General features: G+C 45.4%; 1 protein-coding gene across 2 annotated transcripts in view; it reads left to right on the top strand.

Moving 5' to 3' along the window:
- Window positions 1–343: 343 nt before the first annotated feature.
- Window positions 344–17134, top strand: part of CCDC93 (coiled-coil domain containing 93) — a 103196-nt gene continuing 86405 nt past the window's right edge. The window contains exons 1-4 of one of the 2 annotated variants that reach the window (XM_005202545.5): window positions 344–529; window positions 4661–4774; window positions 6756–6850; window positions 14018–14129. In XM_005202545.5, coding sequence (XP_005202602.2) covers window positions 488–529; window positions 4661–4774; window positions 6756–6850; window positions 14018–14129 — 363 coding nt within the window. In that variant the 5' untranslated portion in view covers window positions 344–487. 2 annotated transcript variants of the gene reach the window in all.

The following is a 17134-nucleotide window of genomic DNA, read 5'->3' as shown; positions in this document are numbered from 1 at the left end:
TCTGAATAGCCAAGTTGATCATTGCTCAAGCCTTGATTCGGGAGCAACCGGGCTTCCGAAGTTCGGCTCACAGAGAGGACCAAACCCACTTGGGGCATCCGATGCCCGTGAGAAGCAGAGAGGGGAGGCAGGATACAAACCTTCCCCAAGATTGAGGAATAATCCTTTTATAAAGCACCTCGGATGAACATGCAGAGCCCCGGCGCGAAGCTACGCGGAACGTGGACAGCGTCAAGCGGCCCGGACTGCACCTCCTTGCCAGCGAGGGTCCGGGCCTTGCCCGGGGCTGCCCTCGCGCAGGCGCAGTCGCGCAACACTCCGGCCCCAGCGCGCATGCTCCACCGAGCTGCAGCGCTCCAGGCTCCCGGCGGCGGCGGAGGAAGTTTCCGCTCTGCACTCCACCCCGGTAGCAGCTTCGGGGCCGGGGACAGCTTCCTCCGGACGCTCGGCGGGCTTCGCTGCCGCCTCAGGGCGGTCCGACGGGATCATGGGGTTGTCAAAGGGGCCGGAAGGCCAGGGTCTCCCGGAGGTAAGGAACCCCTCCTCCCTCCCTGACACGTCCGGGTTTCCGAGCGAGGGCCGAGCCTGCGGGGTCGCAGGCACCGGGAGATCCAGCAGCGTTTAGGGCTCCCCGCCTCCTTTCTCAGATATGTCCGCTTCCCCAACACCGGCCCTGTCCTCTGGGGGCCAGGCTAGTTCCCCAGTGTGGACATGGGCGGAGACTAACTTCAAACGGTGCTGGGTCTCCTGGGACGGAGGGAGCCTTCCCTGGCCAATACCTGCCCCGACGCTGCCCCAGGCGCCCAGGAGCCTGGGGTCCCACCTCTCTGGCACCCTCCGGCAGTCTCTCCCCGACCCCCGGCTCCGCACGGCTCGCCCCGAGGACCGAGGCTCCTGCGTCCAGTAGTCACGAGACGCGCGCTGGGACGGTCCGGGCTCGGGTTGTGCAAAGGGCGGTGACCTTGTGGCGCCTATCGCCGCCTCCCCGGGCCCACGGGGTCCTGGCGGCCGGCACCCGCCGCCGTAGTGTCGGGGGGGATTGCCTCCCTGCGTTTGTCCCCACGCCGGGCCAGGCTGGCTGGAGGAAGTTTGGGAGCAGGGCGCGCGCCAGGTCGTGTCCGGCCGGGTCAGCGCACCGCGGTGTCCGCGGTGGAGACGCGCTCTCCGTCCGTGCGGAGTGGCCGGGCGGAAACGTTGCTGCTTTTCCAGAAGGTAGAGAGGCTGCCTCTCCTTCCAGAGGTGTTTGTTATTAAGCACTCAGTCGATCCCGAGGGACGGGGTGATCAGCGGTTTCTGGATTTATACACACATTATCTGGGAGGAGAGGAAAAGTGCATTTCCTTTTGGCGCAAATATTACTTAGCTAGACGTTTTGCATCTGTGCTCTCTTCCAGTTGATTTACTCAAAAGCTAGTCTAGTTTACTAGATTCTTGAAAGAAATGGAGTCCATGCTGCGCCTCTGTCCCCTTCCTAAGGTTCTGAAGCAGGTATTTGTCAGAAGGACTGATTCCTTGACATGGTGCGTGGTCCCTTCACACTTAACTGCCTGGGGCCAGTCTTGCTTCTTTGCCTTCCTCCCCAAATCCTTAGTTCTTAAATCCCACTAGTACCATTTATTGAGGGATCACTGTTCTGTGCATAAAAGCTGGAGATGTAGTGATTGCAGAACAGAATTAATCTGTCAGTGTTTGCTCCCAGAATGCAAATCCATTTCATCATCTTCAGAAAACCTAGCAAGGGTAATGTCAGAACCCTTCTGTTAGGTAACACTTGACATGCGAGTTGCTTTGATGGACCAGGGTTTGTGAAGACTAGAATCTGTTCTGTGATTTGATTTTATATTTCTTTTTTGCCTTTTTAAATTCTAGGCTCTCATCAGGTTTTTTGCCTGGCACTTTGCTGTGGACTGTTTCTCATCTCCCAGGTTCTAATTTAAATCCCTTTAATTCTTTGCCCCAGTGTACCACCAGTAGGGTCTTTCTAGAAACAACAACAACAACAACAACTTGCACCTCCTTTGTCCTTTGTTTAACCCTTCACTGTCAGGAGACTGGGTCTAATTTGTCACTTTTCCAAGTTCCTGACAGTTAGGCAAACAGGATTCACTTAGTTCAAAGACTAGTATGTATGAATATGAATGGTATGTGTCATTAAGCTATCACTAGTCCGGTTATTTCATTAAATTTAACTTTGTAAAAGCTTGTATGTATGTGAAGGAAAGAGAGATAGCGAGACATGGCCCTGCCTTCCAGCTTACATGAACTATCGTCCAAGACAACTGACAGTTTAGTGTTCCTAGTTTAAGAGCTTACAGCATTACTTTTTATTCGAATTTTAGTTTTAAGAGTTGGATGTGTTACCCAGCCTGGTGATGTTTATGACTTCAAGCTAGAGTATTCTTTCATTCACTGCATATTAGCTAGTGACCCTTTTGCATTTTGTTTTAATGTTAACCTATGAAGTGGATTTGGTGTCTTTAATTCCCCATTCATTGTCTTGTGCAAGAAAATTACTTCACAAGGTACATTGCAGAAGTACACTTCTCCATTCTGGGGTGGGTAGATGGGAAGTGTGGGCTGTACGCTCGCTAAGGTGTGGGCAGTGGGTGCCCATTAGGTACAAGGTGCGACAGGGAGGACCCTCCCGGGTTGTCCTGATGTATTGTTCTCTTCTTGGAAGTGTCTTCATGATACGTGATTGAACAAATGAAGGATTCCTTTTTTATATCCCAGGAATTTTAAGAAAATACTTATATTATCCCATTTTCCTTTTCTATTCTATTTTTGTGAACCATAACTGTTCTTTATTTTCTCTTATTTGAATCTCTCTACTTGTAGATGGTTCTCAACCATCACAGACCTTTTGCAAGGAAGAGAAGGTGTGAATAATTAATATTTATTTTTGCATATCTGCTAGGAATTAGTGAATGCTAATCTTCAGAATCTTTGCTAGCCTGGACCAGCGTCATTTGAGAGGGAAGTAAAATGAGCAGTGTCACAAGGCTTTCGCCTCCATCACCGCCTGTTGCAGGAGATAAACAGTCTCTTTAATAATTCCATGTTCAACTGTGTGTTAACATGTGTGCTCCTTCGCCTGAAAGTTTGTACTTTAAAATAAACTTGACTTTACATGATCAGTGTCATGACTATGAAAACATGTTGTTAATACATGACTGGCTTAGGTCATGGAACTTATGTGATTGATGGTAAGCATGTCATTCCATATTTAATAAGTGTGTTCTTGGAGCCTAATGCTGTTCAGAACAGAGAGATAAACACGCGTGGCTAATAGATGGAATATATGCCACCGCCCCCCCACCCAACCAGCTAATAGTCTATTTGGAAAGACAGGCATGCCACTCAGAAGAGGTTAGTAATTGTATGAATGACAGACTATAAATAAAATAGAAATGGAAAGGAATGACCATTTTAAGCTGCAGAGATGACATTAAATAGGAGCTGGAGTTTGAAGGCGGTATCTGGGTGGTTGGAGAATATCAGAAGAGCGGTGAAGGAATGAGAATGAGCAGGGCTTGTTTAGGTTGGCCACAGCTGTGTCTGGATTGTTTTGGTGGGAGGTAAAGGATGGAGCTGAAAAGATAGTTTACAACCCAAGATCTGAATGCAAAACCAAGACATTTGGAACTTAGCTGGTAGACAGTGAGTGATGCCTTAACGATGAGGGCCGGATGCTAAACTAAAGAGGGGTGATGGGAAAGCTGTGATTTAGGAAGGAATGAGCAGGATAGACTATTAGGGAAGAAAGATTGAGAGGCAGTTGCCATTGTCCTGGCATGACATGCAAATGGAAGATAGGACAAATGTGAGTTGCATAATTAAGGAAGATTTATCAGGCACTGTTGGCTAAGGGAACAGTCAGAGGTGGATATGAGGCTATGAACCAGGGTATTTTGACATTGTTTTCTGTAGAGAGGAGTTGTTTATTTTCTGCAATAATGGAAGACAGGAAAGGCACAGTTCAGTAAAATGTATGGAGGCAAAAGTACTAGTGTATTTAGATATATTGAACTTGGAGTTAACAGCCTGGAGTGAAGGTAGGATACAAATAAAGACTGTTTAAATCAAATCCTATTTAAATGTATCAAGTAAATATTATTTTTAAGGCAGCCCTGTTACATGGTAGTAATAACCCTGTAATATGTCTGTGTTGAAAGCCTTCCTTGTATTTGCTGTAGAGATCAAAGTGCAGAGGGGGCCACATGATTGAATTCTTTGTTCTTGCCCCTCTTGTCAGTAACTTCTAGAACCAAGGTGAGTGTAAAGTTCAAACAAAACAAATCACCTGTTCCATCTGAAAGGAGTTTATAATCCAGTTGAGAAGCTGCTATATAAGTCACATGTTAGAGAACAGGGTGGTAAATGTGCTGAAGTCTTCCTTTCCCTGGATTCCTTCAGCAGCTGCTGAACAGTCGATACACCTGTGCATGTCTTCTCCCCCATCTATGATGATTAACAGCTTGTTGAGCGGGGACCTTGTTCTGTGTGACTCTGGCAGCACTGTGTCTCCACGTTACTGCATGAACACAGTGATAATTGCCAATATCATATGCTCCCTGGCAGTGAGTCTGTGGTATCAGGGAATATACCTGGTGTTCCTTTATTCAAGGTAGCTTTTACCAGCCTTTTGCTTTCGTTTTAGGTAGAAACAAGAGAAGATGAAGAGCAGAATGTCAAGTTGACTGAAATTCTGGAGCTCTTGGTTGCAGCTGGGTATTTCAGGGCAAGAATTAAAGGCTTATCACCTTTTGACAAGGTAAGAGGAAATCTTTCTAACCATTAGGCTAGTCTTTGTCAGGATGTCATGGTTTACCATGGCAGTAGGGTATTTTTTTGTTAGGATGGCATGGTTTACCATGGAAAGGAAGAAGAGATTGTATTTTTCTTTCTCTCTATCCATGTTGCATTTCTCCAGGATTCAGATTCATTATGGAAGTTTTTGTTTCCTATTAAAATAATCATGTATCAGTAAAATACACCTTCAGGTCATTTTGTGCACGAAGATTGAGAAATACAAATAAGCAAAATCAATAGTTTCTCCTTTCAAGGAGCTTAAAGTTTGGGTGGGAAAATAAAGCTTGTAAGATAAAGTAATTTAAGTTAATAGGGAGCTATCCCAAGTTGATAAAGCTGATAAAGAGTCTGCCTACAATTCGGGAGACCTGGGAAATCCCTGGGTTAGAATATCGCCTGGAGAAGGGAATGGCTGCCCACTCCAGTATTCTGGCCTGGAGAATTCCATGGACTGTACAGTCCATGGGGTCACCAAGAGTTGGACACAACTGAGCAACTTTAACTTTCACTTTCATCCCAAGTTGGGATGCTCACAGATAGTTGCCAGGTATTCTCTGGGCTCTGAATGCTAGGTTTGGAGAAGGAAGAAGTCGCTGTTGGATGAAGTCATTTAATTCGGCAGAACCTTGAACAGTTCTTACACATAAGGAATAGTAGTAGGGTTGAGAGCACAAGGATAAGAACAAAGACCTTGTACTCAAAGGGCCTGACTTATGAAGAGCAGGGAAGAGAGACAGTAAACCAACGCACGTAGAATAAATGGCACAATTCATTAAGTGCCACAATGAACTATGCACAGAAGTGAAGCATCCAGATCAACCAGGACATGCCAGGCAAGCTTCCTGGTAGAAGGAAGCATTGAGTTCCCCCGTGGGCCAAAGCCCTGTCTGCATGTAACAGGTTCTTTTGTAATACGGATGTTTAGGTCTCAGCCTTTGAAATTCTGGTTTGTTAGGTGTGGGCTTGGGACTGGAATCTGTATTTTATTAAGCATCTCGCATGAGTCCACAGTATAGCCAGGGATAAGATTCATTGTTGATCTTTTCTGAGATCAAGCTGTGTCTATAAAGGTTTTGTTTCAAATGGATTTTTAGCTTTGGTCTCATTTGCATCTCAGAGAAGTCCCATGACAAAATAGAGTACAGATCCTCATCTCCTTTAGGTAGGAAAAAAATGGGATGTATGGAAATTAAGTAATAAGCCACAGAATGTGCCCCTTGCTACCCACATATCTGGTCCATAAAACTCGTAACACTTCTGCTGTCTTGCACTTGACTGTAACTGGATTGAGGCTTCTCTCAGCTGAGAGTTAATGTCTGTCCCCATTGGTATAAAGAGAATCTATGCATCATACATCCATTTAATCTTAGAAGGCAGCTTCTCAGTCTTCTAGCCACATGTTTCAAGTGCTCAATAACCATGTGTGGCTGGCAGCACCATACTAAACAGTGTGGATCCAGACTGTTCCTGTCCTGGCAGAAAGCTTTATTCAGCAGTGGTGTTTAGATGGGAGAAGGCAATGGCAACCCACTCCAGTACTCTTGCCTGGAAAATCCCATGGACGGAGGAGCCTGGTGGGCTGCAGTCTATGGCGTCGCTAAAAGTAGGACACGACTGAGTAACTTCACTTTCACTTTTCACTTTCATGCACTGGAGAAGGAAATGGCAACTCACTCCGTTGTTCTTGCCTGGAGAATCCCAGGGACTCGGGAGCCTGGTGGGCTGCCATCTCTGGAGTCGCACAGAGTCGGACACAACTGAAGCGACTTAGCAGCAGCAGCAGTTTAGATGAGTTGCAATGGATGGAGCCAGGACACATATTGTCTCTCTCTGAGGATACACAATTTTGTATATAAAAACTGTTTCTATTTTATCTGCCTTGCACTTCTTCCCTTCTTCCCAAACTAGGAAGAGAAAATAGGTATTTTTTTTATGTCTTACAGGTGGTGGGAGGAATGACCTGGTGCATCACCACTTGCAACTTTGATGTGGATGTTGATTTACTCTTTCAGGAGAACTCTACAATAGGTCAGAAAATGTAAGTTATTGGGCTTTCCATGGATGAGCCTCAACAGTGAGAAAGGAGCTAAATCTTGAGCATTTGCTGTGTGCCAAAGGTTGTGTCAGATGCTTCACTCATGGACTAAAAGAAGCCAAGGTCACACAGCTAACACATGAGAGTCATCTAATATTATTATGATGTTAATAGGCTATTTCTGGTGTTTTTTGTTGATCAGAATTTCTGTTGATTGCTTGAATATCTCCTTCCAAAGGCATTGAATTTGGATGGAAGTTGGATAGTTGAAGGGAGGGGAATCTTTCCTGCCCTGTTGCCTCTGCATAAGGCAGAGCCTCACTTTGCCTGTGTCCTTGCCAATGACATCCTGGAAGGGTGCCCTGGCTGATCTTCTGTAGCTTACCAGGGACTTGATGATTTCGTGAGATCATTGGGATGCCAGTTCTGCCCAGCCCTGCCAGTGGGCAGCTGTGTGACCTTGGGCAAGCCTTCCTTTATGTATAGAAAGAGGGTTTGTGATCTCAGATCTATAGGATTCTGTGATTTACTTACTCATTTTTCTGAAGCCTTGTCCTCCCGTAAATGGATTAAAGATGGTTTATGAGCATGCATGGGGGAGCAATAATAGTGGAAAAGTTAAGCAAAGCAAAAAGGGTAAAAAAGGGAAGGAAAGGCAGAATTGAGGGTAAAGAACACAACTGTGAGGAGCCAGAAGGCCCTGTTTTCCTAAGGATGGGACACAGATTTGGCTGAAAAGAAGGAAAAAACATGAAAAGAAGAAAAAATAAATTATCCAATTTATACTTTCCATATAGTAGAAGAAAAACTAGTCCCTGGGAATCACCAAAATCCTTAACACTAAGACCAAAAGGCATTCTTGGCTCCTTGTTAAGGAGTTCATGCTGTTTGACACAGTAATACTGCTATCAGTGCCCAGCCTTGAATAGTGGGTGCTGCATCCTGACACCTGTGTGTGCGGGCTATGGCATCATGTCCAGCCACCCACAGAGAAAAGTTCATTTGGGGGGTTGCAGTGGAGTCCAGGTGTGTGGCTCTGCTCCCGATGATCCAGTTCAACCCAGCAGGGGAGTGTATTCTTGTTCTTTTATTTTTATTGAGGTGTTACATACGTGAAGGTACAAGAAACATTCAGATACTACCAAAGGGAGCAAAACATGCAGTGGATGTCTCTTCCCTTTCCCATTTTACACCCTAGTTTTATTCCCTGGAAAGAGTTATCTTTGACTGTCTAGGTTTTAGATTCTTCATTGTGGTCACTAATATGTCTCCACCTTTGTATACACTGTTTCAAGTCCAATGAGAGGAAGAAGTTGGCTCACCTGTACCACTCACTATATCCCCTTTGTCTTCCAACTTCCACTCTTTTAATTATTGTCTTTCTTTTCTATGATTGCTTGCATAATTTTGCTCTATTTAAGTTTCTATTTCTTGACCCATTAATATAGTTTCTCCTGTTTATAGTCTGTTCTATAGTACCAGTTAAGTTGTCCATGCTTTATCTACAGGTAAATTCTAAAAGTAAATCTATTAACAGTATTTGCAATAAGAATTAAGATTTGTGATGGGGTCAGAAAAAGAATGGTAATTTTCTGGACCATAATGGTGGATTTATTGAACCCTTACATTCATAATGTTCTGGATGCATTAATGAAAAATGTGCTATCCTCATGGAGCTTAGAGTCTATTGGAGGAGACAGACAAAAACTAATCTAATAAATAAGTACTGTGTGTGTAGACATATGTGCTATGAAAAAAACTAAACCCAGGAAAGGGTATGAGGAGAGACGTAGGATGGCAGGCAGTTGTGGTTTAAGTTGGTGTAGGCTTCACTGAGAAAGTGATACTAGAGTTAAGACTTGAGAGATGAGGGTTCCAGGCAGAGGGAACTGCCAGTGTGAAGGCCCACGCAGAAGCTTGCCTAGAGTGTAGTGTGGTGGGGGTGGGGCTGTGGGGAGGGGGCAGCAGCAGATGGAAGTGCAGAGAGGTCATGGGACAGATCAGGTAGCACTTTGTAGGTCAGGTTTAGGACTTGGGGTTTACTCTGCGTCAGGTGGGAAATCCATGGGGGTGGGGGGCGTTGAGCAGGGGAAGAACACAGTATGTTCTGTGTTTAAGAAGGACCCCTCCTCTGAATACTGAATTAAAGGAGTGAAGGTGCAATCAGGGAGATTCTTTAGCGTGTTACAGTAATCCTCCCCTGGGCAGTGGGCCGGTAGTGGTGGCATTCTGGGTCTGTTTGAAAGGTAGAACCAACAGGGTCTCATGGCATATTTGATTTAGAGTGTGAGTAAGGGAGCGTGGAGGATGACTGTGAAGTATTTGGCCCAAGCGAGTGGAGGTGGTCGCTGGAAGTCATTGAGAGTCAAGCACACTGCATTTTGCTTCATGTTTACAAAGCTTTTTTTCCCCCTTGCATTTCTGATTGCCTTTTTTTCTTGTTGACAAAGAAGCATGTACTTTTACCTGTAGCTGAGATCAGCCAGCTTCTTAATCAGTCTGTTGACTAACATGAATTCTCTGCCTTCTCGAGTACACTCTTGGTTGAAGCCTCTTTCTTTTCCAATTTGAGCTGATTGCCTCTTACACCTGTGGCACCTCTGATGTTCTCGGATTTCTGTTGCATTCTTTGTAAGCTAGGATTCTCAGTCTGTATTTCTGAAATCTAAAAAAACAGTGAAAATGTTGGTGTTTTGTTTTTTTTCTTTGAAGTGTGAATATAAAACTTTAATTGGAAGCAAAACATGACCCGACTGACTTAAGGTTATTTATGGTCTTTATTGATCCCACTTATGTGAATATTTATAAATTTTGCTACAGAAATACTCATTTCTTTGATGATAGGATGCTGCTATGGATTTCAGTGGGTCTTACATAATACATAGTGCTGCTGCTGCTGCTAATTTACTGCAGTCGTGTCTGACTCTGTGTGACCCCATAGACGGCAGCCCACCAGGCTCCCCCGTCCCTGGGATTCTCCAGGCAAGAACACTGGAGTGGGTTGCCATGTCCTTCTCCAATGCATGAAAGTGAAAAGTGAAAGTGAAGTCGCTCAGTCGTGTCTGACTCCCAGTGACCCCATGGACTGAAGCCTACGAGGCTCCTCTGTCCGTGGGATTTTCCAGGCAAGAGTACTGGAGTGTGGTGCCATTGCCTTCTCCATATAATACATAGTATATATCCCTTAATCTACTAAGCTACAACATCTAAAGAATTGTGAGTTCTGAAGCACATCTGCCCCCACAGGGTTTGGTTAAGGAGTTGAGGGTGTATTATTTTTCCTGTAAGTACTTGATGTGAAAGCAAAGCTAGGGACAGGGTTTACTTGTAAAGACCCAGCAGACTCCTAGCAGATTCATCAGGAAGTTGAGTCTCTATTATCTGTAGAAGTGTCATAGCCACAGTGCACTGAATTATCCAAAATCTTTTCTGTTTGGTTTTGGGATGTGTTCTGTGTTTGGGGTCCTCCCACAAAGTTTCTGGTTTGGTACAGTTAGTTCAGTGCAGTCGCTCAGTCATGTCCGACTCTTTGTGACCCCATGGACTGCAGCATGCCAGGCCTCCCTGTTCATCACCACCTCCTGGAGTTTGCTCAAACTCATGTCCATTGAGTCTGTGTTCTGTGTTTGGGGACCTCCCACAAAGTTTCTGGTTTGGTACAACTCAGACTAATATTGCCGTGTGCTTGCAGCGCCTCTGTGCATCCCAGCTGATGGGAGGGGGCAGCACCATCTCTAAAGTCCACACTTGCCTCACAGGGCATGCTTATCTTCCATTTGTGCTCCATTGGGGCACAGATGGGCCTCGTTTGTGGGTGGGCCTCCATTGGGGCCTCATCCTCCTTCTTGATCCTTCTTTCATGTGGGTTCCCTGAACTTCCCCTCTGCATCCCCAGTTTGTCCTAAAATCCCATCACCACAGAGTGCTATGTTCCAAGGTCCATAAATAAGATTTTAGGCTTGTAACCAAGTTCATTTCTACAACCCACATCAACACATGTTTATTAGGCGCCTATGTAGAGAGCATGTGCAATTTATTATTTAACCTTCATAGCAACCTTTGAATAGGCAGGACAGGGATTTTCCCTCATGTTATGATGGTAGTGTTGGACCAGAAGGACCGGTGGCTTGCCAAAAGTACCACAGTGGGTGGTGGAGCTTGGAATTTAGACCCTGGTTTAACTCACTCTCTTTCACACTGTTTGCAGTGGAGGAGGAAACAGTGCACTGAACACTTAGAAAACGAAAGGAACCAAACTTATCTCTGGTAATGAAAAGTGGGTGTGTTAAAAGCATAGACTGGGAAACCTGTCTGGTGACCTCTGCAATTGTTATTTGCCCTGATTTTCAGAAAGTCAGAGGATCCACTTTGAGCTCCAGGGAAAAGCCAAATGGAGACTGGTAGGTTTCTGCAGGAAGTCTTTCTGACTTTTGCCCCCAAGCCGGCCTGTTTTCTCCCACATCCCCACCCCTTTGTATTAATAGTACCTTCAGCTTCTTCTACACTCTGCTGACACTGCACACTTGGTAGTCATTTCTGGGAGGCAGGTTTAACAGGGTTGTAAACCTCAAGATGATCCTGGGCATCCTTCCCTCAGGGCCTTTATGAACTGGGAGAGTGGGCCGTTTCTGAGGAGTGGCCAGGGAGAACCTTGCCTGAAGGTGGAGGGTTGGCTGGATGGTGTTGGTGTCCCAGCCTCTGATTTTTAAGCTTCTGAATGGTATGGGCTATCAGTAACCCTCCCTGCATAGAACCACAAATCTGTAGCCACTAGAGGGAGTTCACCTCCTGCCAAACCAGAACGTGACTTGGCTAGGTGGTCCCGGTGTGAGTGAATTCTTAGACCTGCCCAAGCAAGGACTGGAAGCCAGAGTGTGACCATCTTCACTTGCTAAGCTTGGAATCTGGGGAGCAGAGCCAATTAAGCACCCATTTCTTCCCCTCACAAATTTCAAAGAAATTAAGGAACAAGACATGGGAGTCTTATGGACATTAAATTAAAAAGTAAAACTTATCAGAGAGAGAGCTTTAGATAATGTTGCCAAATGAGTGTGTCAGTCTTTTCTACCAAACTGTCCCATTCGGACCCCAGGAGGAGCTGGGCAACCACAGGCTTCCCTGCTGGGACAGAGAAGATACTTGTGTCCTGAGGATGGGCTACTTAGAAAGGAGGACCCACAGGGCCTCTGGGAGTCAGATGACACTTTGCTTCCACGCCTCAGACCTTTTGGATGAATAACACCCTGCTTCTGTTTGCAGTGAACATGTCCTCCCGCATCCTCCCCTCCTGGAAGGTGGGTAGTCCTGCCTTCTGTGAGTGCGTGCAGTAAGGGAGCAGACGTCTCCTCTTCACCTGTTTTTCTCTTAACGTATTGGACTTGATGTTATGATTATGACTGTTTCCACTCAGCAGCTTTAAGCTTGCTCCTGCCTTGTGAAGCTACTGTAGATATAAACATGGTTGTGTGGTGTGTTCTCTGGGGAGCCTTCTCTGGGAGCCATTTGGCTTCTGTTCCAAGGTTACTTAGTTCCTACCAAGAGCGAGGGCATGAAACGTGCTAAGGGAAACTTAAGTTAGATATTTTCTCTTATCCAGGCCTGAGTTAGGTGTTGGTCTTAAGGATGTCTGTCTCCTGGAAAGGATTGTGGAACTGCAGAAAGACAAAAGTGTGCAAGATTTCTTTGCACAAGAGATACCTTTTCGGTAGATAGACCCAAAACTTGCTGTAATTGAAGCCTCTAGTAAGAACCTGCTGACCTTGTAACCATGGCCTTTATCTGTTAGAAAATAGTCTGATACTTGTAGATGAGGCCACTCTGGCTGAAATTTTTTAATGTCTTAGATGAGAATATAACCTAAACTGTCCATGTAGGCTGAGCCAGGAGCCCCCATTTCTCCGTATGGCCCCACAAGACCACAGCTTGGACTATTTCTCAGTTTCTAGGCTATGTACCATGGCTTTGTGGGTTAGCAAGCCCACTGAAAACCTCTGTTCTCTCTCCTCTTGAATCTGATCCGACGAAGATACAAGAAATAGAAACCAGATAATCAGAGATCAAATAGCAGCTGATCACAGATTTAAATCTGTGGTGAAACGAACTTGCACACACGTCCTTTTTTTACTCCTGCCATAAAACTGTCCCACCCGGGCCAGGGCTCAGCTGGGCATCCAGTGGGGGTGGGTACTCACCTCCTGACTGAGGTCAGATATGCTCTGGGCTTCAGAGAGCCTGCCTCCTGCTCTCCTCCAGCCACTTCAGGGGAGGACCAAGCAAGGTGGAAGAGAGAGATCATGTCCCTTGTGAGAAGCTGAAAACTCGTCTTCTCTGGAAAAAGAGTGGTTCCTCCAAATCTAGGATTAATTTTAGAGTATCGAAATTAAAGGCTATTGCTTATTTCAAAAATATTTCTTAACAGAATAGAAACTTCAAAAATTTTTTTTCCACACAAGCCTGAGACCTCATGTTTTGTCTTAATATTCTGGGCACCTGGCACAAAGTTTGGTAATTAATTTGTTGCCTGGATGATTTTTCAACTTCTGGTGGCTGAGACAGTAAAGAATCCGCCTGCAGTGCATGAGACCCAGGTTCAACCCCTGGGTTGGGAAGATCCCTTGGAGAAGTGAATGGCAACCCATTCCAGTATTCTTGCCTGGAGGATCCCATGGACAGAGGAGCCTTGTGGGCTACAGTCCATGGGGTCACGAAAGAGTCAGACACAACTGAGCAACTACGCACACACGAATGATATTTAGAACATTTTTAAAAAATGTTTAACCTAGTTGTTTCCAGACTTTTGGAAAAAGAAAGACAACAAAGTGAAATGTAGAACATGCAGCACTAATAGCATTTTATTTTACTGTGTAAGGATGTTTAAAAAAAATAGCTACCACCATAACATCATGAAGAAACAAAATATTTTCTTATAAAAAGTAGGATGAACATGATCTTGGAATTAAGGGTGAATGCAATTTACCTTATGTGGCCTTACATGCACACAGGTCTAAATTGTGCTTATTTTTCTGACTTTGCTGTCATCCAGGAGAAATGTGGTCCTAGTCTGGTGTTGAGAAGCCCCGGATCCCTCTGGAATGCAGCCCAGTGGGTAGGGATGTCTTAAGAGCCACATAAGGCGTTCTCACTCTTGGCTTGTTGTTTCCCTCCGAGCAGAGCTCTATCGGAAAAAATCGTCTCCGTCCTGCCAAGAATGAAATGTCCACACCAGCTGGAGCCCCACCAGATCCAGGGGATGGATTTTATTCACATATTTCCTGTTGTCCAGGTGAGAGCGGCTGAGGGGTTTCTTGTCCTCTGAACATTGGCATTCCTGTAATGGGTCTGGCTTTTGGGCTCTCTGGCCTAGATCCTGGATCTGATGAGTGTGGCATGGATTTGGTGGCCACAGAACATGACTGCACTCCCTAATGTTGTCCTCAGAAGTTGCCAGTATTCAGTCTACCTTCATTCCACTCAGTCACCTGTTCTATCTTTGAATGTTTCCCACAAGTAGCTTTTCATTGCCCTTCTGGGAGGCCCCCATGCTCTGGTTCCCTTCTGTCTCTCCAGCCTCAATTTATTCTTTGTTTTCTTTGTTCTTTATGTTCTAGCCCCCTGGCTTTCTTTCCAGTTTCCTCCCACATACTACTTTCCTGTCGTGGGCCTTTCTCTCAGCCTGGGAAGCTCTTCCCTTCTCTCCTTTCCTTCATCCTTTCAGCTCTCAGTTCCAGGTCTCCTCAAGAAAGCTCCCCTGACCCCCAGATCTAGAGCAGGTTCTTTTGCTGTATTCTCTTACACAGCATAGTCCCTACCTTCACTGGGATCTTCCTTACCATATTTGTGACCATGTGCATCAAAGTGTCTGGTTATTTATCTCTGTCTTTCATGGGCAGGTATCAGGACTGTCCTGCTCAGTCCTGTGTCTTTGGCACCTCATGGAATGTCTGGCACTTTGTAGGCATTCAGTCCTTATTTGAGGACTAAATTTCTAATGAGACTTATCTCTAGCCCAGCTCTTTTCTGAGACCCCATAATGAAGTGGCTCATGCTGTACAGGTCCCTGTATTCTGTGTGGTTTTTGTGCCTCAGACTTTCCTCCAGGTACCACAGAGAGAGGAGGAGTAAAAGGACTCTCTCTGTTGCCTGCTATATGGACAGCACTTAGCCTCAGGTCCTAATAGAGTTGCTTGAAGCATCTGTTGTAATCCCAGTCTTACATCTGAGAAAAGTGCGACTCATAGTGGATAATCAGTTTGCTTAAGGGCAGAGAACTAGGGAGTGGAGAGGCAGATTCCTCTAAGTTTTTCCTTGTCCCTAAACCTGCACTTTCCCCCTCCACCACCGTGCAGCCACCCAGAGGAAAACCACACCGCCCCTGCTAGAGAAGTTCACTGATTCTGTGAAGGTTATGTAGTGTAGCGGTTAAGAGCCTGGACTCTGGAGACTTTTTGGGTTCAAATCTGACTCTGCCACTTTCCAGCTGTCTGATCTTGGGCAGATGTCTTAACTTCTTACCTGTTAAGTGGAAGGTAATAATAGCAGCTACCTGATAGAACGAAAGTTGAACAAGTTACCATGTGTAAAGCACACGGCTGAAGGGCTAGCGTGTTCCAGTCAGTGCTTTCTAAGTGTTATGTAGTTGTTTCTGTGGTAGTTACTGCTGCTGCGAATCTTCCCCTGAACTATTCAAATTAAATATGAAATTCGTAAATGAAATTTGTACATTTGAGGCTAGTACTTTGACTCAGGATTTGACGTGTATGTCCGTTAGAGGAATGTACCCCCATCCTTTTGTGAAAATAGGAAGTAGGGGCCCTGTGGAAATTCTTACAGAAACCTCCAACACTCTCATATTGTGAAGTTGTTGCCTTTTCCGCCTCAACCTGAATCTGTTGTGACTAGACTTTACTCAGTCCTGTGCTAGAACTTGGAGGACCAAAATGATAGTCCAAATATGAGAAGAGTGTGAAGGTGATTTTCTGCAGTTGGTTTGGGTATCCTGAGTCTCTGATGGTCTGTGTTCTGAATGGAATGCCTGGGTTTCCTGTCTGGATGTGAGAGCTTCAGCTAAATGGTTACCAGCCTTCTTAATTTTGTGGACCTGCAAAATTTTAAAGCAAAAATGGAGGTTGATCTGTGGTTGCCACCTGTATTTTGGCAGGCAAGGACATTGTTAAAAGTAACAGTTATTTTGCTTTTTCTATCATTTCTTGAAAGGCCATTTAACCCTCACTCTGAGAATAAAGAACAGTCTTTCCAACTAACTACATTTAGCACTGTGAGAAACTCACCACATGCCTGTGGTTTGTTTCCTGTTTTGTTGGACACAAGTGAGAGAACAATTGTAGACCAGTCGCTGGGACCTGCTGAACAGCTTTCTTGTGTGGGTCTGAGGTCCACCACCCTAGTTCTTGCCATTTAGCACAGCTATGGTGACTCTGAATGCAGCGGGACAGCGGAATGACTTCCAGCTACTTAGTTCCAGGTCACATGTTTTTCTTCTACATGAGGCATGTGAATCCTGTGAAGGTAGATATTGTTCTTGAAAGCTAGGGCCCTGCGGCAGAGCTTGGCTATCCTAGAGGCTCCCTCCTCAGCTCTTCAGGTTGGGAACTCCGAAACAGAGCCATGGTGTCTCTAAGGGAATCCTGTGACTCAGTGGGCTTTGCCCTCCTCATCAGAGCATGTTCTCCAGGATCCAGCCAAGTAATAACTCAGTGTAGATCTAATTAACAGAGGCAGATTTGAAAAGGCAACAACTATGAAAGGCCAGAAAGTGGATCTCCAGGTGGAAAGGAAAGCAGAGTGAAATTGAGTTAAGCAGGAGTCAGCCTCCTGAGATGTCCAGGGTCCATGCTGGGGTGTGGGTGAGAGGCTGGAGTAGCCCCACATGTCATCTGATCCTCAGCCCCTGCACCCCTGGATTTTAGTCAGTGCCTGAGGTTACTGTCTGGAGTTGGGGTGGAGTGGAGTGATAGAAACAGATGGAGGATTCTAGCAACAAAAGAGTACTCCTAGAGTTACTTCTGGCCACTGCTTTAAGTAGGAAAAACCACTAGACCATTCAGGTATGACCTAAATCAAATCCCTTATGATTATACAGTGGAAATGACAAATAGATTTAAGGGAATTAGATCTGATAGATAGAGTGCCTGATGAACTTTGGACGGAGGTTCGTGACATTGTACAGAAGACAGGAATCAAGACCATCCCCATGGAAAAGAAATGCAAAAAAGCAAAATGGCTGTCTGGGGAGGCCTTACAAATAGCTGTGAAAAGCAAAGGAGAAAA

The sequence above is a fragment of the Bos taurus genome, chromosome 2 (assembly GCF_002263795.3).
Source record: "Bos taurus isolate L1 Dominette 01449 registration number 42190680 breed Hereford chromosome 2, ARS-UCD2.0, whole genome shotgun sequence".
NCBI classification, from domain to species: domain Eukaryota; kingdom Metazoa; phylum Chordata; class Mammalia; order Artiodactyla; family Bovidae; genus Bos; species Bos taurus.
This window is presented reverse-complemented; position numbering and strand designations above follow the sequence as displayed.